The sequence below is a fragment of the Sitodiplosis mosellana genome, unplaced genomic scaffold, assembly GCF_009176505.1.
Source record: "Sitodiplosis mosellana isolate CC-2019 unplaced genomic scaffold, AAFC_SMos_1.0 Smas_scaffold_6191, whole genome shotgun sequence".
In the NCBI taxonomy this organism is placed as follows: Eukaryota; Metazoa; Arthropoda; class Insecta; order Diptera; family Cecidomyiidae; genus Sitodiplosis; species Sitodiplosis mosellana.
The window spans coordinates 1,450,197-1,473,855 of NW_022601432.1; the positions used below are offsets into that span (position 1 = coordinate 1,450,197).

General features: G+C 36.9%; 1 protein-coding gene and 1 long non-coding RNA gene across 2 annotated transcripts; one reads left to right on the forward strand and one right to left on the reverse strand.

The window, feature by feature from the left end:
- Positions 1-2,872: 2,872 nt before the first annotated feature.
- Positions 2,873-23,243, reverse strand: LOC129576665 (ubiquitin carboxyl-terminal hydrolase 31). The gene is made up of 8 exons (XM_055462031.1): positions 20,769-23,243; positions 8,246-8,446; positions 7,758-8,027; positions 5,393-6,199; positions 5,123-5,290; positions 4,593-5,009; positions 3,381-4,508; positions 2,873-3,309 (listed from the first exon to the last, which is right to left on the reverse strand). The coding sequence occupies exons 1-8, from the start codon at positions 21,342-21,344 to the stop codon at positions 3,259-3,261; spliced, it is 3,618 nt and encodes a 1,205-aa protein (XP_055318006.1). The 5' UTR covers positions 21,345-23,243; the 3' UTR covers positions 2,873-3,258.
- On the forward strand, positions 13,337-13,835 carry LOC129576667 (uncharacterized). Its single transcript, XR_008688911.1, has 3 exons — positions 13,337-13,517; positions 13,586-13,638; positions 13,703-13,835. It is a non-coding gene; the product is annotated as an uncharacterized LOC129576667 (long non-coding RNA).
- Positions 23,244-23,659: the final 416 nt, after the last annotated feature.

Genomic DNA, 23,659 nt, shown 5'->3' on the forward strand with positions numbered 1-23,659 from the left:
CATTTAATAATTTTCTTCTTCTTCTCAATTATAAACTACAAGAAAATATTGTTTGTTTGTTTGTTTTTTTTTTTTGCTTATATAAAATTTTGATAAAATTCAACATTATATTTATATTTTGAGTTTTGTTGGTATTATTTTCATCTTCGTTATCTTTTGTTTTAATTCTCTTTCTTCTAGTTAAAATTCATGTTTAAGCGATTTTCTTACAGGATTTGACATGTTCGAGTAAAATGCAATAAAATTGTTTTTAGCGTTTTCTGTTTATTTTTTCTATCGTCACACACGAACATGCATACACACATACATTTGCGTTGTATAGCTGATTCATTTCTACAATGTCTGTCATCCAATTTCGTTAATTTTTCTTTTTCTTGTGCTTTAAATTCTAATTGTAAAACTCTGTGTGTATGTGCTCTAATTGTTAAAGGCACAAATTCCCCTTTTTCTGATTTAATTTTTTTTTAACTTTTTTTCTCCATTTTTTCTCCTTCTTTTATTCTCTGTTATCAATTTTTATTCGATTTTTTTTAATGTTCAATCAATATGAAAATATAGAAATGTTCAAATTTCACTATAGACAAAAAAAACTAATATTTTTCATTGAATTTTTTTTTTTCTTTGAAAATGTAACAATTTTTTACTGAACGAGTCCAATTCTTTTTTTTTGTAAATGCTCTACATAATTTTATGTTTCGTCGTTTTCAATCTACTACTTTAAATTCAGTTTTCCAATTTGTTTGCGTAAAATTTGCAGAATACTCTCTATCTATGTTAATTGAATGTATTTTTTTTTAATCATATTTTGTTATCGCTTCAACAAAACTCCAATTGTCTAAATCCGAAAAAGTGTTCAGTTTTGTTTTTCGTACAAGACGAATGATATTCGAAAATAAAAAATAAATGCCTCTAAATGTGTCCAATATTTCGCATTCAAAAACTAATTGACATTGTGTTTTTAGTTTTATTTTTTCCTTAGTTTCTTTCATAGACAGTGAGTCTGTGATCATTTGCGTATGTCGTATTTGTGTGAGATTTCATGTTCATTCGCAGGTCATCTATAGTATAGCGCGACACGTACATTTTGTGGGAAGGGGGACAGGGGTAGTGCGAAATACACATAATACATTTGTTGTTGTGAGTTTAACATCTAAACAGTTTGTTCTTACATCCATTTTTTTTATCGCAAATAGAATCAGAAAAGGGAAGGAGGCCGAGCCAACCGTGTCTCCCTCACATCAAATCGTCTTGAATGTGTGTGTGTGTGTGTTTTGTTTCTTCTAGTTTCGCTGAAAATTTCGTAACTACACTTGTTAAAACATGTCTAAAAAAAATTTCGCAAACATCCTAACCAACTAATTGTTTATAGTTAAAAACTCTGTTTGTTTTCATTTGTTGAAGAATTCGGTGCGGTTTCTTTTGTATCTCATTTTGTTAATTATTTAAATATATATCTTATATTTGGCATTTATAATAAATCTCTGCATGCATTTTCAATGAGATATACAAAAAATTCATTGGATTTGCGGTAGTCATGAGTTTATTTTTGTTATCACTACCATTAAAAAAAAAAATTCCTCAACTGTCTCTCTGATTCGATTTCTTTATTTATTTCCAGAGGGAGTTTTTTTTCTTTGCTTTCGTTGAACAAACGAATGCCATTTCATTCTTCTTATTTATCGCCGATTTAGCAAATTTCATCCAATTGCACACCGTTTAGTGCACAGGCAAAGAAGAACAAACACCGCAAATACAGCACATCGTCATAATTGTTTATGAATAAATTTCAATTTTTGTTTAAATTAAACCGCTTTCCGTCAATTCCAAATATAAACGGAATTCGATCGAGTCGACAATTTTTTCCCCGGTTGCAATGATAAAATTTTGGGTGTTTATATTTGCCATTGGCCACTGGATTGGGCTCATCACAACTGTGACGTTTCATCAATTCAATTCAGTTTTCGTGCAAACATCGAGAAGATCATTTCAATTTTATACGATCAAAGCAACAACAAAAAATCGATTTCTTTGTGAAAATTGTCATTTTTCGGAGAATATCATTCAGATCATTTCTTAGCGAATATCATTGAGTAGATCGAGAGATACACAGAGCGAGAAAGTGGAATATTATTGTGAAAATTGGAAAAAGTACGATTTAAAATTGAGAAATTGAACCCGTGCGCATAAAAACGACTTATAAAAACGTCGCCGAACAAAGCGAAATACCTATTTGTTACTCGTTCAATTCGGAACAAATTGTACACTGGTATGTTACGCCGATAAATCTATGTTACGTTTTGATCGGCGATTTTTTTTGTAATTCGTTTTTATGCTGACGGGTTCAATTCAAAAGTAGTTTGGTGTTGTTGTTTTGTTGAATTCGTAACTTAATCCGTACTAAATTTTTTCTTGACTCGTGGTTGTTTTAGTGAATGCCAGTCAACATTCAAAATCGGCTGATTGCCCAAAGCTGGTGCACAAAACCACTCGCAAAAGCTTTGAACGTCAACATTACACGCCGGTTCGTCTGGAAAAAAAGTTTGACGAATGCCTTCAAATGATGAAATGCAATGGCCAAGCAACGAATCTCAACGATAAATTCAATCAGAAACAATGACTCAGAATCATCCACCCGAACATCAACTCAAACGCTACAAACAGAAGAGAAACCGTTCGACAAAACAAATACAACACAAGCAGATGAAACAATGGATTCAGTCAATGGAATTCGATATGAATCAAAACAACTCATTTATATCAAATAAGGGGGGGAGGGGTTGTAAAGAACTAAATTTCAAATAGGACATCGAATAAATAAATAGTATGAAACAAAAATAAAGAAAATGAAACAAAAGGAACAAACGAATGAATATTTTATCGCAAACTAAATGACGCGTAAGTTTTTAAGGCAATATATTTTTCACAAGAAAAAAAATATCATAAATTAACTTTACAAGAAAAATCATAAACTATTCAAAAAAAAAAAAATTATATAGATTGGTTCTGTTCATTTTTTGATTGTGATTTCACGCTTAACGTAAACTCTAATAAATTGTATCTCTTCAGAAAAAAACAAAAAAAAAATCATTTGGAACATTTTGAATGTGTGTGAACGTATACAATTTTAGGATGTTGTGATGAAACACAAACTGCAGATTTCGGTTTAATTGGTCGCGGCTCTCAATAGAAGAGCGTCACATCTGGAATCGGTCCAAAAATCGATGTAGCTGCTCAATGCTTCTAGGTTTAATGAACCCACTAGTTCTTTGGTGAAACGGTTATTAGTTTATGTGGTGTAACTGGTGAAATCTGTAATCAAAACAAATGATTCAATAAACAGTTGGCTGACTTCGAATCTATTCATTTTAAATTGAAAATACCCATAGAGGTTGATTCGCCATGAAATTCGTCTCATCATCCATAAGCGATCGATGATGGCTTTGTTGATCGATGTAAATAAGAGTGTCTTTGCTGCACGAACTCACACCTCTGACCATGGCCAGTGTATCATTTGCGGCTACGCTTATTAGTTTCGCTTTATCCGACGACGTTGAGCTGCGCTGATGGCCAAGTGATGTTGACAGTGAGTGTCTCAAATGAGCATTCCGTTCGCTCGATAGCAATTCATTGAAGTTGAGACTGCCGCGGCTCAAAATCGGCGTATATGTATGAATGGTATTATGATGATTTTCAAATGGCCATAGCGATCGTTGTGTTGGAAACGACATACTCAACGCTCCTTCACTCTTTTTAACCGTTAAATTGCGAAGTTCAACCTCGATATCAATATCATTCTCCAGCGCATCAATAGCAATCGGCTTTTTATCTTCAATTTTATACGAATCCGTTTTAATTTCTTCCTCTAATTTTGGTTCTTTGCTCGGACTGGGTGGTTCGCTGTCAATTTTCTTTTCACTTTCGATCGTTTCAATGTCAACAATTTCATCTTCATTGGTCGATTCAACCTTGACCGGCACATCGATGATTGATGATGATGACTTAACCACCGGCGAACTATCACCATTTGGAGTACTACATTCTTCTGGCGTCGTTGCTTCTTTCACACTTTCAACACTCTTCTCCGTTGCTGCACTTTCATCCGTTTGAATCTCCTTGTTTGAATGTGTTACCGTTACGGTTGCTGCTGTTGCTGCTACGGCTGCTACTGGTCCTACTTCGATTTCATGCTTTTCAGATGTTTCCGGCAATTTGTCCACATCTTCTTTCTTCGTTTCCGAGCTTATTATTGTGGTCAATGTACTTGGTTCTGGTGGCAATGTCATCTTTGACAGCCAATGTTCACTTGTACTTGAATTCGAACCTGAGCACTCGGCCGAATCAACTTTACGGCGTTGATAGAATAAAATATAAGCCTCATTGTTTACAATCTCATCTTGTACTTTGTCACTCGGCACCACACTCACGCGCTGATCATCAAATTTGTACCATTGATGATCGTATGGATTTTTGCAAGCTGCCGTATAATGACCGGTCTCGAGTGTATCACCCTGCAAATAAGAAAGAAAATGTTAAATTTTCTGTGAAAAAACTTTCTTTTTCTCACATAGAAAAACCCGAATCATTCAACCCACCTGATGATAACAAACTGCATACAAGTCATACCGATTGTTCCTTAAATCGTCTTTCAAATCTTTTCGCTTGAGCTTACGCCACGGGCTCCAATTGTCTTCAGTCATGAATCCGTTAGTATTAGTAGTGTTGGTGGTTTCGCGCGCCAAATGCGGCGACATATCAAAATTGGTCAATGGAAATTGTACGGTGGTGGTTAGTTTTGCTGATTGTGGCCCTTTGGTGTGCTGTTGCCGGAATCGCTTAAAATGAATCACAAGAATATCGGGAAGTGACCATAGACCAAGCGTTTTAACAACGGGCAAGTATTTTTGGCAATGTGGACAACGCCATGCATCCTCCGCGCTCAATGTTTCCGCCTTTGTATAATGCTCTAAACATTGTTCCAGCGTTAGGGTTGTATCTCCTTTGATTTTATTCTAAAATGAATATAAAGAGAGAGAAAAAAAAAACATGGGAAGGTCAATAAAAAATGTGGGAAAAAACTAATATTTAAATAAAAAAAAGTTGTCGTTGGGAAACTTTCACTCACCTGAAGTTGAGATACACTCTCGTGTTCGACAAATGCATCGCTTGTATCACAGAAAAATTCATCGGGTTCGTTCCATTCCAGCAGTAATTTGACATGTTGTGGGCCAGAATCAACTGGCAATACTGATAATGCTAAATCAATCATTTCGGTGAAGAGAGGATGTTCAACCTGGAATGGGAATTTAAAAATTAATAAAATTTTCGATGCGTTAAGATCAATCGAGGATTTTGATTGAGCGAATTAAGAAGGAAAAAAAAAACAAGTATTTACATTTGGTTCGATGTAAGTATCTGGATCGGCCGATGGATCTTGTAGCCGAATTTTAAACATGTCTGTCGTTGGTGTTGCATAAGTGAAAACGTCCGATTTTAAAATTGCACGCATCTCTTTCAACAAAGATTTCTGTAGTTCGGTATATGAAATATCACGATTAACTTGAACACAAAACGGTGTGCTAAAGCGTTGCACATCATTGTCTTTGGGCGATAAACGCTTGACATTCGTTAAAATTAGTGTTAATTTGGTCGTTGTATCGTCGTTAGCTGTGGTGGTGGTTGTGGTGGTGGTGTTGGTCGTTGTTGCTGTTGTTGTTGTTGTTGTGGCTGTTGTTGATTTTACCTTGCCGGTCTCATCGTCAACCGTTTCGATGCAATAAATGGAATCGTCTGGTGATAGCATTGAAATGGGCTGTGAATCACAGAATACACGCACAAAGCCGGTCTCCTGAATTTCCATTAAAACCATACGATCCAATGGAATGCCCGTATCGGCTTGAAGTTGTTCACGTAACGCAACAATGGGTGATCCTAGCGGAACGCTCAGTCCAAGTTTCACTTGTCGCGGATGTTGTTTTGCATACAAAACCGTCACAAATACAAATTGCTGCGCCAACTGCGGAAGTTGCACCGAAATGCAATGGAATGGATCAAAGGTATTGCTTTGCTTGTGACATCGTGGACAGGCCAATGATGATCGGAACTGCGCCTGAAATACCGCTTGCACAAACGAATTATTGCAACGAATATGATTGGCCAATGTTTCGGCGGCGATTACTTCATCCGGACGTCCATAGTTATTCTGTTGAAGTGGAAGAATGGAAAAAAAAAATTAGACACCGTTTCGATTGCTATTTATGGTATTCGAAAGAAGAAAAGTTTTATTAATAAGTGGAAATAGAGAAAGCAAGAGAGAAAGGGGAAAGAGCATACAAGGACTCAAACAGAGGCTTAAATAAATTGCATTGTTCAACTAAATAGCCATTTGACAATATTCTTCAGTGTCATTGACATGAATTGAATCAATCGGTTGTTGTCGTTTCGGCTCTTGTATGATATGCAATTGCAAGAGAAGAAATTGTGCTCACTTTAGCTTCGGCTTTTCAGTATACTTTACACAAAACTTGTCGACAAAGACGAGGAGGAGTATATACATTATACAAACACGCGCGAGCGTGAGTTTGCCGTTCGCAAATGCAGTCATTTTGCAATTCAATTGAATTAATTCAGAAATGTGTTTACATAAAAACTTCGTCGTCTTTTCATTTTCATTCAAAATATTGTTATGAATTGAACAGCTCGAATCTCAAGTATGCAGCAGCGTCGTCGTCGTTGTCGTTGTCGACAACAACAATGTCTGACCGAAACCGTTCGTTTTTGCCAATTTCAATCACATAAACGGCAAATGCATTTTTTATGAGCGTTTCTGTTGATTTATTGAAATGTTGGTCTTAGAATGAGCACACACACACACACACACATGTGGTGTTTTTTTCATCATCATCGTCATCCATATTTAGAAATTTATTTTATTATGATCAAAAACATTGTTTCCAATGGTAATTATTTAATTGGCATTTGCGCATAGCATAAATGAAATGGAATGTGTGTTCAACAATAAATTCCAATGGTAGTTAGTCATTTTCGCTGTTCAACTGTATCAACTGCACACACGATTCAATTGAACAGATGATTGACTTTTTGACACACAAACGATTCGATGTGAGACACTATCGACTGTTGGACTGTTTGTTCGCTCGCTTCGGTGTCTATTTACCGCAACCAGCATATCGACCAATACAATCTCCCCATTCATTTCATTTAACTAATTAAATGACAACAACAAAATCAATTATAGGTTTTTAATAGCGAATTAGTTCAATTTATGCCGGAAGATATGTTCATATTGCGCAACAAGCGAAATCTTGGTTTTCTTTCTCTTTCCCATAACTGCCTAATTTCCCATTGAATGAAAAATTCGGTTGTTTTGAATTATTGAAATGAATCGTGTGATTTTTGGTTGAGATAATTGAAAGGGAGGAAGAGAGAGAGAGATTGAGAGAGGGAGAGATAGCAAAAAAAAAAATAGAGAGTAGAGAGTTTTAATTAAATTTGCTAAGCTAAAATCTGTCGATGTAACTATTCCACTGAAATATCAAGCGCAATTCCTCCTGAATTGACCTTAAACTCCATTTCTTAATTGGCATAATCAGCGTCTCGTTTCAAATTGGCTTTGGTGTGAGCATGTGTGTATATATGTGTGAAACGTGTATATTTATAAATCGCAGGCATCGTATGTTTTCGGTCAATTTTCGAAAATACTGTTTACACACATTGTTCACCGTGTTGTCCTCTCTTACCTTGATTGGTTTGTATTTTCGCTTGGAAGCCGTATTCAGATCCTCGTGCACTTTGTCCAGCAACCAAAATAAAAACTCTTGAGCATCATGTTGTGTTGAACTACGGAATTGTGTACCATAGCGATCCACTACCGCTTTAAAACTGGTACTATAATCCGATTCATTTTTGCACGCCCATAACGCCTTCAGCACCAACGCCAGTTGCTCCGTTAGTTCGCCCTTTGTACCAAACTTACGAGAATTGATCTTGTTGCGACGCTTCAAATCAGCCTACAAAAAAAAATGCAATAATTTTTGTGTCAACAACATAAAATTATGTTAAATTTTTGCTATGTTCATTCTAAATTGAATTAAGCGATGGAAAAAAAGATGAAAACTTTGCACATAAATGAGAAAAACTCGATGGGAAAAGTTACTTCAAGTGCTTTTCTTTTTTTTTAATTTTTTTTTTGGATAAAATGCCGGCTTTCAACTTTGCTATACGCTACCTTGTATTGGTCGAGGACAAAATACTCTGCCAAAATATCAGTGTGACTCAAGCACTGTAGCACCGCATTCATGAAGCATGTATTACCGTGATTCTGCAAACCAACCACTCCAGGTATACGATGTGGCGGCCAAGCATGCCGATTCAATGGTGGTACACGTCCATTTGTGGTCGTTGTATTTGTTGTCGTCGTTTGTTTGGCCTATTGAACAAACGGAGAAAAATGAAAAAAAAATTAGTATCAAAAATGTATAGATAAATAATATAGACTGTGTTGAACCATTTTTATTTGACGAAACTTCAATTTAGTTCATTATTTGTTCGATTCATTTTTTTCTCTCTCTTTTCTTGCCTCTTCTCTTCTCGTTGTTCGTTCATTGTTCCGTAAATTGGCATAGATTGGCTTATTCGAAAATTGTTATCATCAAAATCGACGAAAGGCTTATGCAATTTCTTTATGTAGTTCCCAAATACATGAAATGGGCACATCGAATTGCACGAAACAGAGATACGATGGAACAGAAAGAGAGAAATAGAACGCGAGAGAGAGAGAGAGAGAGAGAAAAAGGGGAAAAACCGAGGCAAAAAGTATCAAAAGAGAGTTCATCGAGTGCAAGATTCATTTTGCTGATTTCCACAAAAATGCTGCCAAAAAGTGGTAGTGCAAGTACAACATCCGTGCATTTCCATATAAAAAGCATAAATTTATGAGTTTTTCAAACGAACTTTGTTGGCGCCAGCTCATTTAATTCCTTAAGAATACACAGCAGCAGCAGAAGCAACGCAAAAAAAACGAAACTATTCACTCATCCATCGTTGCGATTGGATTGTGAGCCAATAAAATTGAATTTCGGGTGAGAAAAATGCACCGAGCGAGGAAAAAGCATACGAAATAGTTCAAAATGTGTGTCTATTTACAACGAACAAAACACACCGAGAAAAAAAAGGATGCACTTCTGGGCTTATCTCTTTTCAAAGTGGACCACTTTGTGTGTGATTTCTAATATTTTAAATTGTGCAATATGTTATGCACGCTCGAGCAGATTGAAAACGAAGAAAGAACAAGGGAGAGAGAATGAGATAATTTAATGAGATGTGCAGTTAATCTTGTGCAATGATCACAAACTGGAACAACTATTCGGTTTCGGTCGGAATCGTCTGTCTCTCTCTCTCTTTTCTATCTCTTTCCAATCGGCAAATATTGCGTGTAAACAAAAGTTTTCTGCTGCTCATGTTGTTATTTTTCTTGTTGTTCTCTCTCTTTCTCCTTTTTATTCCGGGATTTGTTTGTTCGTCATGATATATCAAACTCTATTATTGTTTGCTACTTGACACGAAGCTCATGCTTCAATGTTTAGTCCATGTTTTTCCTTTCCAAACTGATCTCAATTGTATTTGCTCCACATTTTGGCACATGCACTCACACACACACGCGCGCGCGCGCGCACACACACACGTTGAACGTAAACACAAGTGCAGTGAACTTGAGAACGAGAGAAAATAAACAGATTGTACATCTCAAACTTTTCTGACCCGTGCTCGACATACACGTACACAGATGCAATGTGGCGTCGGTGGAGGCAATGGCAACGGCAAGTAGCAACAACGTTAGCGGGCGGCTCGACGCTCAGCAGATACAAAATACACAAGTGGATTATTTCATGAATGTGTGCGGTCGCATTGAAAAGTTTGAACCCAAAATAGTTTGGAATTTGTTCGACAAGCCAATAATGGACAAACCGTAGAACGAACCAACGAACCAAAAAACAAGCTACAAAAAACACAGAAGAGAACAAATGGCTCATTCGGTTTTATCCGATATCTTTATCGCTTGAGCAAATAATGTCGGTCGATTTATTTTGTACAGGAAATTTTCCAACGAAAAAAAAAAACACTCAGTTCATCATGACGTGGCCAGATGACTAAAGTTTGTTAATGATTTGACCGTGCATGAGCTGGCACAAAAGCCACACAAACTGAAAATTATTATATCATTTCGATCAGCCATTCGGCTACTGTTTCTCTATTTGGCGCAAAAGCCGAGAAACGAGAAAAAAAAATGAACGCATTCAATTCGTCCATTTGAATGAACAACGATCGAAAATGAGCAGCTAAACTAAAGGGAATCCACAGTCATTAACGAACCGAAAGACTAATTCACTGGGTTGTTTGAACCACGTGATTACTTTTGTAGCGTACAAAATATGTAGAATACTTTCGATTTTTTCTCCATGCGTTCACACAATAACAACCAGCAACAAACGGCAAAAAAAACCGTGCCATACACACAATTGACAAAGTGTTTTTTTCCCCATTGGCTGGCTGACTGATGGTGGTGTGTTATTGTTTTCAAAGTCGGTATTGTGATTCATGACGCAAAACCACGCGTATTTGTTAAACAGACTAAAATTGCCTCAGGTGAATATATCGATCGTTTGTATTGAACAATGGCAACGGGGGGGGGGGGGGTGGTACAAGAGCAGAGAATCAGAAACCAATCATTCATGTCTCTTTTTTCTTTCGTTTTTTCAACAGTTCATAATTTACTTTGGTATTAAAGATCACGTTTCATTCTATGGAAATGACTTCGACTTATAAACATAAGAAAGAAAGGAAAACAGAAAAAATCAAAGGAACTGCTTTTGTATTCAAACAATCAGAAAATTTCCTTTGGCGAAGCCGTACAACTAAGTCACACATAGAGAGAGAGAGAGAGAAAGAGAGAGAGGGAGAGAGAGAGAGAGAGAGAGAGAGAGAGAGGGAGGGAGAGACGGAGAGAAAGAAAAAAACTATATATGGAAAAAAATGCTTTTTCTCTTTGGATGAAATGCGATAACGTGCTATTTCCCTTCGCATAAATATTAATAATGAAGCGCACACGTACGATGAAGCGCTCAATCATATATTGAATGTGGCTCCAACGCGCCGAAACCGTCATGAATCGTTGCGAGTGACACGTGTTTTTCCCAAGATCGTTGCGTTCAGTTCGGAAAAGAAGTGAAGGAGAGAAAAAAAGGCATTAGCTAAAACAAACAAACAAAATCAATTGGATTGTGGATGGTTATCGATGAGCTTCAACATTTTTATGGCCACAATTTTTTCTCTTCCATTCGAATTCCTTTTTTTTGCTCTTCTCTTTCGCATTGGCTTTGGTTTTTCTCGAAGTTTCGAATGGAATGTTTTACGGTCATTTTTTTCACTGCCTTTCTGTGCCGTTGACTAATCGTCCGTTTGACGGATTAGACTAAAATCGATGATTCAATTATAATTATAACTAAATTAATTGACGCACGGTTTCTATGCGCGAGCGCAAGTTCATAAAGTAATATAGCGCCAGAGAGACTATACCGACTTGGTAACCAAATCGATTGAGAAATATCTTTGGAACCATTTCGATTATTCTGTGCGACGACCAGACCCATTACGGAAACAAAAGAATTCGATTAGTGTGTTTGAAGCGATCCATAAAATGTCGGCACCCAATGAAACAGAGAGATATATAGTCTGTGCCCATCCTAATGCATTTCCATTGTGGCGGATGCCTCAATTGAGCAATGTTATGATGGCTTTACACGCATCGCGAAAAAAGCCAAAAAAAAAATTGTCATGTGAAAGTGTCACGAAAGCTTTCGTCGGTTAAAAGATTACGTCTCGATAATACTGGCAAATCAATCGACGACACCGAATGTGATTAGCGGACATAATCAGTAAAAATCGCAAACCATCTCAATGACAAATTAATACTAAATGGATGGAAAAATAAAGTCATCATTTTCAATCTAATCAAAATGACAGGGAAAGAAAAACCACTATCAAATGGCATTTCACTTTTAGTTTCGACGAACCGAGTGCGAAGATTGAACTCATGTGTGTTTGTGTGTGTGCGTGTGTACGGTTGTGCCATGTGCGTACCAATGCCAAAGGTAAATATTGACCGAAGTTCAGTGTATCATCATATGAAACACACAAACGCACACCCACTCATACAGGTAGACAAAGTAGGACACATATAAAATGAATTAACTCCATTTAGATTGAAACTTCCCGAACCGAAAATATACTACAAACGTACCATGCACACGACCCACCAACAAACTATCCAACGCACAGCAACAACAATAACAACTATACAAATCAATATGCCGAAGAAAAATACACAATTGTTCGTTGTTTTGTTGTGGCCACATCGAAAGCGCGTTGTTTTTTCAAGAGGGAAATGGATATTTGGACTTCAACACTAACGAATTGTTGCCTCTTTTCCGTTTTCTTTTTTTCTCTCTCGATTTTATACCACACATCCACATATACATTATACACACAATTTTCATGGCGAGGAAACCTATCAAGGCTACTCGATTCGCTGAGTCATTATTCCCTTCCTCTTCCTATTTTCAGGTTCTTTCATATTTTTGAAATTTATTTTCTCTACGCAAGGCGACAGCAAAATTGCCGAGAAATTTCAATTGGATGAACGGCTGTTTCGAACGCATTTCTCCAGGTCGAAACAGGATGACGTTGGCCTTCATGCAAATTTGCTACCAATCTACTGCTTATTGGAATGCAAATATTTATTGCGAGCGAAGAACAAACGATATGTAGAGCTCTTCTCTCTGTATGTGTTTGTGCATTTGTGTGCTTGAGTCGTATAATTTATATAACGATAATGATTGCCTTTTTTTAAATACTTAGCCTCAATTTATCTCAGTCTCTAAGCAATGATAGACAATCATTTTCTGCACACATGCAAAACCAAATCGAAAACCAAATAGATAAACAGCCATTCAGTTTGCACACGTTTCATACAGTCTAGCCAATGTACTGGCACTTGGTTCTACAAATCGTTGTCGATTCTAATCTTATCACTATTAAGTGTGTTTAAAAGGAGAACGCATCGAAACTAAGTGTCTAAAAGACGCTCAAACCCAGCGATAACGTGTATATGTGATTATTTTTGTCGCTCATTTGTCGTATGTTGTTCTTCAACAACAAATTTTATATGACAATTTGGTTACCGTGACCCAAAAAGTCCAACAATAACCGTTTGATTGCTATGAAAATTGACTGGAAATATTTGTACTTTGTTTTTCTTGTCGTTTTTTTTTTCGCCAATTATTCACATTCCGATTTGAAATTGCGTTTACGATTTCAACTTCAGCACAAGACTGTGGAAGAACATTGGTCGTGTGGTCCAAAAAAAATTAAAACAATCGCTGATTTCACAAAACAATAGCAACAAAAGCTGAGAATGAGCTGAGAGATGGAGAAAAAATGTGGTTGGAATTCAAACCAGAAACAATTTCATTGGCAATTTTTCACATTTCATTTGGTGTGTCAATTTCAGGAGGCCCCTCCCCTACTTCGAATCGAGCGAGAATTTGAGAAGAAAAAAAAAACGTAAATAAATTAAAAAACAGCAACATCGCACAACAATTTAATTAAAATACTACTTCGTTTGTAGCATTAGTTCCGTCTTTTGTTTTCGAAACAGAGAGAAAGGGAGAGAGAGAGAGAAAATAGACAGACACCAGGCAACAGCAACAGCAACAGCAGCAGCATAATAACAAATTTGAAATTTTCATATTGAAATTTGCTTGGCGAAAAACAAACAATTGCACATTTTTCCTTGATTATGAATTGTGTTGGCAGTGTGAATAGTTCGCATGGAGCGTATGTTTTTTTTCTCTCCCTTTTTTCTTCTACCATTATTTCACAAACAACAACAACAATAGCAGCAACAATCAGCAAATTTATTTAGTCTTAAAAGAGTACGTTCTCAATAATTATGTTGTTGAGTGTGTACAGTGCAAAACATCGATGACTTGTGCAATACATTGCTATATAAATCGAATCTTCAAATAAGTCATCTATAAATAGATGCTGAGAATCGAATACAGAGAGAAAGAGATGGAGAGAGGGAGAGAGAGAAAATTGTAGCACAACGACGGACGCTGGAAAATCGACTCAAAATTTCTCTGGCTAAATTTATCAAAACGAATCGAACATATCTCTCTCTCTCTGTCTGCGTTTTTTTTTTGCTTCTCCTCAATGCACATTTCATTTCCGGTGGCACAGCATCACTGCCGTGTACAAAACGGGAACTCAATTTATTTGACCGACTCATTGATAAACTCATTTCAGTCATAATTTATGAATTGATTGTGTATGTGGCTCTCTTTTTTTCCCGTCGTTCATCATTCGTGTTCGGTTGCATTTTGATTTGCATTTGTGAACTTTAGCTTCGAATTTGAATGCATTTGGATATAACAATGCACAGAAGACAGCTCATGATATCAAGTTATGCTTCTTTTTATTGCTATATATTATTTTTCACCAAAACATTTTCGAATTGTTATAACATCCTCGCAAAATAAACTTATATATCAGTTTTAATTCCGATGAGAAACCGAATCGGCACAAAATCCACTCTCCACAAAATCACACAACATATTTTTCAATTGCATTCATCGTTTTTGGAGGGATCTCTTGTCTAATTCTTACGCAATTCCAATCAAAAGCTGAATAAAAAAAAGTTTCATTACATTTTCTAGCACAACAATCGGGAGTGATTTTGCGTTTTCGCACCATATCTATCTCAATGCGGTTGAATTGTGCAATTCTCACCATCAATTGTACGTTTCACATTTCTTGCATTGGCCTTGTGCAGTTGTTATTGTTGCTGCTGCCGTCGTCGTCGTCGTCGTTGTTGCCGCAGCCATAGTCACAGTCACAGTCACTGCTACTGTTGCCACTATGCCTTCAATTAAATATATTACGTGTTTACGCCGCTGGCGATTCGGATTGCACAATTTTCAAGAATATTTTATCAAGCGTAACATTAGGTAGTGATTTGTGTGTCGTGTGCTGAGAGCACATTGTGCACACAGGAAGTGCATCTTTTTGCGCAGCAAAAAGCAACCAAATCACATCCATTCAAGATGTTTTTGTGAGGCTTTGAATGGTGTGTGAGTCATCATGAATAGTGAATGAGATAGATTTTCTCTCTTCTCTTCTATTCCACTTGTATATATTCGGTTCGTGTCACATCCCATCTCAAATTAATACAATTAGCGCATATTTTTTTTAATCGATCGTTTAAATTGTCATTTGAGTGATGATTGTCTCTTGTTGTTGTTGCACTTTTCCCTCCACTTGATTTATCGTTAAAACGAGTCAACGTTTTGTGTGCTCTTCAATTTGTTCATGCAAACCTGCTTAATCGAGATCTAATCAAGTGTGGAAATGCAATCGACAATAATTGATTTGTTACACGGAACGACAATGGCAGCAACTACAGTAACCACGAAAAAAAAGAGACGGGCATTGAACAAATGTGGTGTCCAAGTTGGTAGTTGCTCACGAAACGGTGATTTATTGCATGTAACACAATCATGTGACACCTTTATCTATATAAGCGGTGATGTGAGTTCATTCATTCACTATTTTTCGTTTTGTTCGTTAAAATATTGTGCTTGTTTCGGTCAGTAGCACGTTGCATCTTGCATTGGACTATGCAACGCAACGTGCTCTTGCATATGGTTCACAAATATGTGTGTGTGTGTGTGTGTGTGTGTGATGTATGGGACAGTACTGATGTTATTTAATAATAAATGCCGATGCACTATTCCCGATCTCTCTCACAGCGAAAGAATAAAAAAAAGAAACATTAAATGCCATACATATTGATGACACGATAGCAGCAAGCATTCTCCACATACCAATTCTGTGACCAAGAGAGAGAAAAAAAGAAACAAATCGCACGAAAAAACGCACACACACACACACACACACAGTTTCATATCAAGGCAATATTAATTTGCAAGATCTATTAATCGTGACATCCACGACTCTTGCTGTGTATTTTTTGTTCCCTCTGCGCTCGCGTTTTTATTTGAACGAAGGAAAAAAATGGCATGATGCTGCCGCTTCTCGATCCGTATTTTTAATTTCTCAATGAACCCTAATAATACCATTTGACTTGATGCAGAACACGCAACAGAACAGAACAAAAAAAAACAATCCATTTGTGATGTGTGCGCACATTGCAACCTTGACGAATATATCCGGCAAGGGTTCGATATGGACGGGCAGCATGAAAGAAAAATGAAATGGTATGCTTTAATCGATGAAAAAGACTTTAGCTTGAGTGCATCATTATCAATCAAATTGGAATGGAAATTCAATTCAACGAATCCGAAGCCATAATTGAAAACGGTACGGAATTGCTAACGTATCCATTTTATTCGTATCGAACATTTGAATGAGTTCAAACACACCAAATGGTCATGTGACACACACACACAAACACGACGGAATGCCCAAAATTGGTGGGTACAATTTTGGACAATTATCACATGGCAAGAGTTGATTGTCATGCAATGCCATTCGGGGATATTATGTCATCGGTTCTTTTTTTGGTACACACAATTAACGATCACCGGCTTGTGGATAAAACCCAATTTTTACACACTCATTCATAAACACATACATAGAAAGCATAAGAAGAACAGCAGAGACAGGAAAAAAGTGGCAACAATTTCAAATTCTAATAGAAACCCCATCAACAACACACGTGTAATGGGTGCAAAAGTGCAAAATGCGGCTAAAATAAGCGTGCCTCAAAGATGAGAAGAAAAAAAAAAGAGTTTTATGTTTGCTTTAATGGTCGTTGCCGTTACGCTGTTTCGGCTAATGCTGCTAGTTAATAATTTGCGTTTGTCTGTCGTATCCGTGTATCGTTTGTACGCTACCGAATGGTATATGGTGCGATGCGAGTACCCTCAAAATGTGAAACAAAATAATTGTCATTTAAGGCGGTAAAATAATAGTAATCATGAAATAGCGCTCTTTTACCAAATATTAAATACACACGAAGCGGTTTACGGCTTCGTTTTTTCGCCAAATATTTGCGTTATGATGTGTTCATGATCGGGCGCGCACGTTTGTTCAGAATTAAAACTGCGGACGAGCGCGCACTCGCACTCGTTCAGTTTTCGCTCCTTCAAGACCCGAACTTGGGCAATTGAAATTCGAACACAATGAGAATTGTTTATATGTATCGCCATGACATGACATTTATTATGTGCGAATTTGCATTTAACTTTTTTCTTTCTTTCTTTCTATAATTCCGTTGCTGTTGTTTTTTCTCTCTTTATTTCACTTTAAAGAGTAAGTAAAATGTGTTTTCGTGTATTGTGCTGCTGCTGCTACTGCTGTTCGCGACACAATCGTTTTGTTAAACCGTGTCATTGTTTGCGTGTCAACAGTGCTTTGTTTTTCTCACTTGAATTACACTACTTTATGTGAATTGAAACCAGAAGCAATGATAACAACAACAATAATAATAATAATAATAAAAATTGGCTTCGAAATAAAAATAGATGAGAACTAAATTACGAGTACAAGTTTCCAAGTGAACTCAATACAATGTGAACATAAAGCACATTTTTCTCTCTCTCTCTCTACTCTGCCTCAGTTATCAAAACTTTCCTTGCAACAGGAGAAGACGATATCGTGAGCGAAAAGAGTGAACGAAAGAGAGAAACAGTATACAAATTAAAATACACAAAAAAAAACAACACATGACAAATTGTATGATCGTATGGATCGAGTAAACGTACGATGGATGAGCTCATCGTACGCAATGTTACACATTTTCCCCCAATGAATTACTGTGTCAACGCACAATGTGCTTGAGATACATTAAAGGTCTGCGTAACACCTTCGCGCTTAGTTAGCTAATGTGTGCTGATGCTGTTGCTACTTCGTGTATTTTGTTTCTATGCTTTTTCTTCGTTCATGTTTTGAAATGGCTCGCGCATTTATTTTTGCTTCAGTCAATTAACGGGGTGAACCAAGTATCTCGCGCACATTTAGTCCGTGCACTCTTGCTCAATGTGCGCGTGCGAGCTAATGTTTTTTTTCTTCTCTCTCTTCGTTTTGCTATCGTAAATCTCCCAAACAAGTGTTCTTTTCTGTGTGTGCACTGTGATATTCGTACTTGATGAAAATGATCCTCATTATTAACTTGATGATTCAATTGCAATGCATTTGCAAGTGCCACACACATTGCATTTCCATCACAATCGAGGTAAAACGATTCTGAAGAGCTGTTTCGTCATTCTATGCCGTTTCTATTTCGCTTCTTTTTTTTCTTTTTTCCCCGGTGTCTGTACAAATTGTGCTCTATCACTATTAATTGTGTTGTTTGGATATGCGTTTTCTCAGTGACACATACACATACTCCGCTCCCAACATCATTCTGTTTTCTGCCCAAGGAAACTCGATAAACAAAATAAAGAACGAAGAAATATATGTATTAAGTAGGCAATTACTCTACACTTCTTTTTCCGTGTTGATTCACAAATTTGATATCTTTTATTGATATACTACATATCCGTACAGGGCCAAGGTTAACTATGTTTTTAGTTATTTATCTTCCCTTGTTTGTGTTTGTCACTGTATTTGGTGTCTCTGTGTATGGGTGTAAGAGTGCGTTGCGTCTGTCGTACACCAAATCGTCTAAAAAAACAACTTTGTCAAGAGATTTTATCGCCTCGTTTTGTACATTGGCTACGACAAATTGGAAATTCCAAAGTCACAAGCTGTTGTTGTTGTTATTTGCAACAAATATTTGGAGTTTTTTTTTTTTTTGCTTCGGTCGACCGGAATGTGTGTGTACATATATTTAAGTTTAATTCTTCGGGTGCATTTTAAAAATGATAAAGTTGGGTGCGCACGCGCTCACTTGCCTCTTTTTGTCCGATATTGAATTTGGGACAAGATAAGTGGAACGTGTGCATTGCATACAACTGGCATGGTTGTTGATAACACGTTTAAATAGTTGTATTTAATACTAACGCAAAAGTGGCTTGCTCTCGATAATACAGTGACGCGAGCGCGCGCGTGAAAAAGCGCAAGCAAGCACACGATCACTCGTGCCGTCAATGACCAATACATTGCCACTCGTTTTTTGATATTTTTATTTTGCTGCTATTGCTGCTGCTTCATAAACTGCATTTCGCGAAAAAGTAGTTGCATCAAACGAGTGTGATATGCCATCGATGTATTTGTACGAATTATATGACAGACACGTACGGAAGCGACCGAGATTATATGTGTGTTCATTTTCATGGTGTCACATTCCATGTGTCCAGTCATTTAAACAAATTCTAATTTTGTCATGTACCAAAATGAAAACCCATTCAGCAAAGGATTTATAGCCGAGAAAGTCAAACAGAAACAAAATTTCTGTGCTAATTATATGCAAATATTCCCATTGTGTCCCATTGAAATTTGGCCAAAATGACCGAAAAAAACTAGATCAATGGAGGGAAATTGACACCACACAATTAAAACGTACTGTTGAATGAATGTCACACACTAATTTGTTGTTTCCATATTGAGAGAGAGTGGAAGAGTGAAAGAGTGAAACAGAAAGAGAGAGAGAGAAAAGCAGCAAAACACTAATTGGACACACGCGAAACAAAGATGACACTAAACAGAATGTGGGCTTTTATTCCGACGATTTTATACGAAAAGGAAAAGAAAAAAACAACAACATCAATATTATCGAAGAAACGAACCAATCGAACGAATCTACAATCTTCCTATAGATCTCAATATAAAAACCAATTTCATTGCATTGTATTTGATTGAAGTGAAGAAGAAAGCAGCAGCAGTAAAAAAGGAAGGAAAAAACAACAACAACAAAACGAAGGAATTGAGGAATTGACTGTGTATTAAAACTATTTTTAGAAAATGATGCAGATAGCAAACACAAATGGAGAGGGATGCGCTTCGAATCCAGTGCACGTTTCAATATACAATTTTAGTAGTTGAGTTCATCGACGTCATTTTATCAACGAAATAAAAATAAGGAGAAGACAACGACGACGACGACGACGACGAAAAAATAACCAGCGACATCAATATTGACGGCAGGAGTTTATGGCGACGACAACGACGATGAGGATGACGGCAGCAACACGGTTATGGTTTGTTACGATTCGCAAAATTACACCAAGTGTTAATTGTCGGCAAAAGCAACAACAACAAAACGCACAACTAACAACAACACCGTATCTCTCATTCGCATCTCACATGCAATCCACTCAATTACTGTGTAAATAAATCAAATTGTAATCAGTAAACTGCGATAGCAAAGTTATAGGCAGAGTCGTGTGATTAAGTCAATTTTTAAAGGCACGCTAAAATGATTAGATGGCAATTGAGGTGTGCTGGAAAAAACTGCACGAAATATCGGCGCACGGATCACGTTGCAATTGATTTACTAGTGCCGGAAGTGTTTTCGTCAAAATACATTTTCAATTGAATCGCACGGTTGCGATTCGCACCCGACACAGACATAGATATAGATAGAGACGCATTTTGCGTACCATAAAACCGAGACAATCATTGGCATGGGTAACATCATTTTTGTTCGGGGTTTAATGAGTGAGTTTTGATGGTAGGATTTGGCTAACGTGACGAAAAAACGGGATGCAAAATATGAATAGCAAAATTACCTTGAGACTAATTGATTGTAGAATGAAGCGGGTGAAGAGGAACTTCTTCCATGTGGAACGACGGAATAGACGATGTTTATTGTCTTGCTCTGGTTTGGCTTCGGGGAGATGGTGCTTCTGCTGCTGTTTTGCATCCGACTGTGACATCTGCGACGATGACGACGATGACACTGGCAACGTTCGATGTTTGTTATTTTCCGCATTTTCCATATTCAATTTGTTGTTTTGCTCATCGCAATTTGTTTGCACCGATTGATTGCAACTGATTGCTGCTGCTGATGCGGCCGTTGTATTTGCATCGATTGGCGTTGAAATCTTCGCAGCTGTACTAGCCGAACTACTGATTTTTATGCGACGGGATAAACGAAATAAATTTCTTGGCATTGAAAATGCTCGTCGAACCAGTTTTTTCTTCTCTTTGAATGCATGTGTTACGTTGGCAATTTCATTACTAATGGTCGAATTTGGTTTGGTATTTGAGTTTACCGCGGTTTTTGTATCTTGCTGCTGATGCTGTTGTTGTTGATGCTGTGGTTGCTGGTTACTCATATGGTCTTTTTGATCTTCACTCGGCATTGTTTATAAATATGTACGAAGGAATGATGGAAAAGCACTTACAAACACACTGAAAAACTTACACATGAACACATTCGATGATTACCGCACACACATACACATGGGTCGCGCGCGCGACAGCCTTTTGGTTACGGTGCAAAAACGAAAACACAGAAGAAAAATACAATCGACAACACACTAGGAACGGTACACAGAGTAAGAGTCACAGATTGTTTGTTGATTTTATTTTTTATTTTTTGGTTTTTCTCTCTATTCGTTGGTCGGATTTTCTGATACGATTCGAATCGAGGGAAGAAGAAAACAAAATCCGTACAGAGAAAAATTCAAAATTGTTAATTGGTTTCCGTGCAAATTCTCATGCGAATCGATTTCATGCAGTAGACGAGGGAAAGCATTTTCAATGAAACGCACACTGCTGGTCTTACGTTTCACAAAATCACGAGAGAGAGAAAAGAAGAAGAAGGAGAAAAAAACATACACAATTTTTGTGTATTGTAGTAGCCGATTTCTGAATTGATGTGATGGTGTGTGTCAGTGAGTTTGGCTGACTGGTTCTCTCTCTCTCTCTCTCTCTTTCGTATGTGTGTTATTTTTCTCTTATTATATTATTACTTCTTCTTCTCGTTCTTCTTCTTGTTGCTGTGTGTTGTACTCAAAATCACTTACAAATTGCTCGGTGCCGTGTTGGGCTATTGTTAAGTGACGATTTTTTTTCGCCTCTTCTTCTTCTTCTCGTATTTTTTTTTCTTCTTCTTTGCCTTGTCTTGTTTTCACTTTTCACCAGCTTTGTATTGACGATTTGTGTACATTGATTCGATTCGAATTTTTGTACAGATTTTGATGGAAAATCGTTTAATTGTTCCGTCGTTGAATTTTTTTCTTTACAGGTTACCGCTATTTCTTTTCCCCGTCTCAATGTATGCGCACGAATCTTAAATGCACATAAAACTGCGTTTTCATTTGTTGATAAGTGTTGTTAATTCTCTCTAATATCCTCCCTGTCACTCCACCAAAAAAAAAAAAAAACATTTACAAACACTGAACAGCCACGGTTATTTTTTTTCTTTTTTGTTTTATTAATGAGTTGTAGTTTGTTTTGAATTATCTTTTGCTGCAGCAATGCTTGTCTTCTTCGGCAATACACATACGAACTGTTTGTTAAATTTTGTCCAGATTTATTGTATGGATCTGTCGTATCTGATTCTAACTTTTTTTCTGCTCTTCAAACGGATTCACACTGATAGATGTTCCAATGGGCTACGATTTGTTTTGGTAGCTTGTTTTCATTCCTGGCTTTTTTGTTGTTGTTGTTGTAGATGCACTATTTAACTTTTATTGTTTTTCTTTTGCTCTCGTACTGGAATATCCACGGAAAATTTCCACTTGTGATCCACTAAGATTTTAAATTCTTTGATTTGTGTTTTTTTGTCGTTGCTTTGTGTGTTTTCATGTAAAAAAATTTTTTTTCTTCAAAAAATGTGTGATACACAAAAAACCAGTCCGAGAATCGAGTCAGAAAATAAAGAGCATTAGAAATTGGTTAGACAGCGCGCGCGGAATACACAAATACTATACGGTTACTGTTGATGTTGCTGCTGATGTGAAAACTACACTGCCAAATCAATCGAACGCCATTTTTCGTGTCGTACACACGAACTTTTCGTCAGCAAATGCTTTTCCTCGCTTGAGTGCTAGGCCATTGCGGTATCGCTCTCGCACTAAATAGGAGAAGCAGAACAAAAAAAAGAGAGTATACAATGTGTGTAATGTATGTTGAGTTCAAACACACACACATATACATACATGTATACATGCACCCACCACTATAAATACATTGATAATACCGTGCGGCGCATACGCGAGCACATACGTTTCCATCGTTGTCGTTGTGCGATTGTCGACAATCGTTGTGTCATAAATATGCGGTAGCGGCATAGTAACATTCAATTACGTGGTCTTTTAAATGATTTACCAACACATTGATACGGCGACGTCACCATCAGCGACATCTGAAGCTAGGCTTCTCAATGCAATGCCAAACTTTGATTGCTATGTTAATATTTATTACTAGCGCCGCCTCAAAGATTCTATTCAACAAAGGAAATCGCTTTTATTTAGATGGCGCTCTTTTTTCAAAAACACTTTTTTCAACTAACCAACTCGAAATTAGAGAAAGAGAGATTGAAAACGAGCGTCTTTGACGGAAATCTTTATTTTGATTTTCAACCGCTTCGATTTCATCACAAATAATCTTCGCACTTTTTCTTGACCTCTTTAAATTTTGTCAAAGGAAACTATTTATTTCATTCAACAAC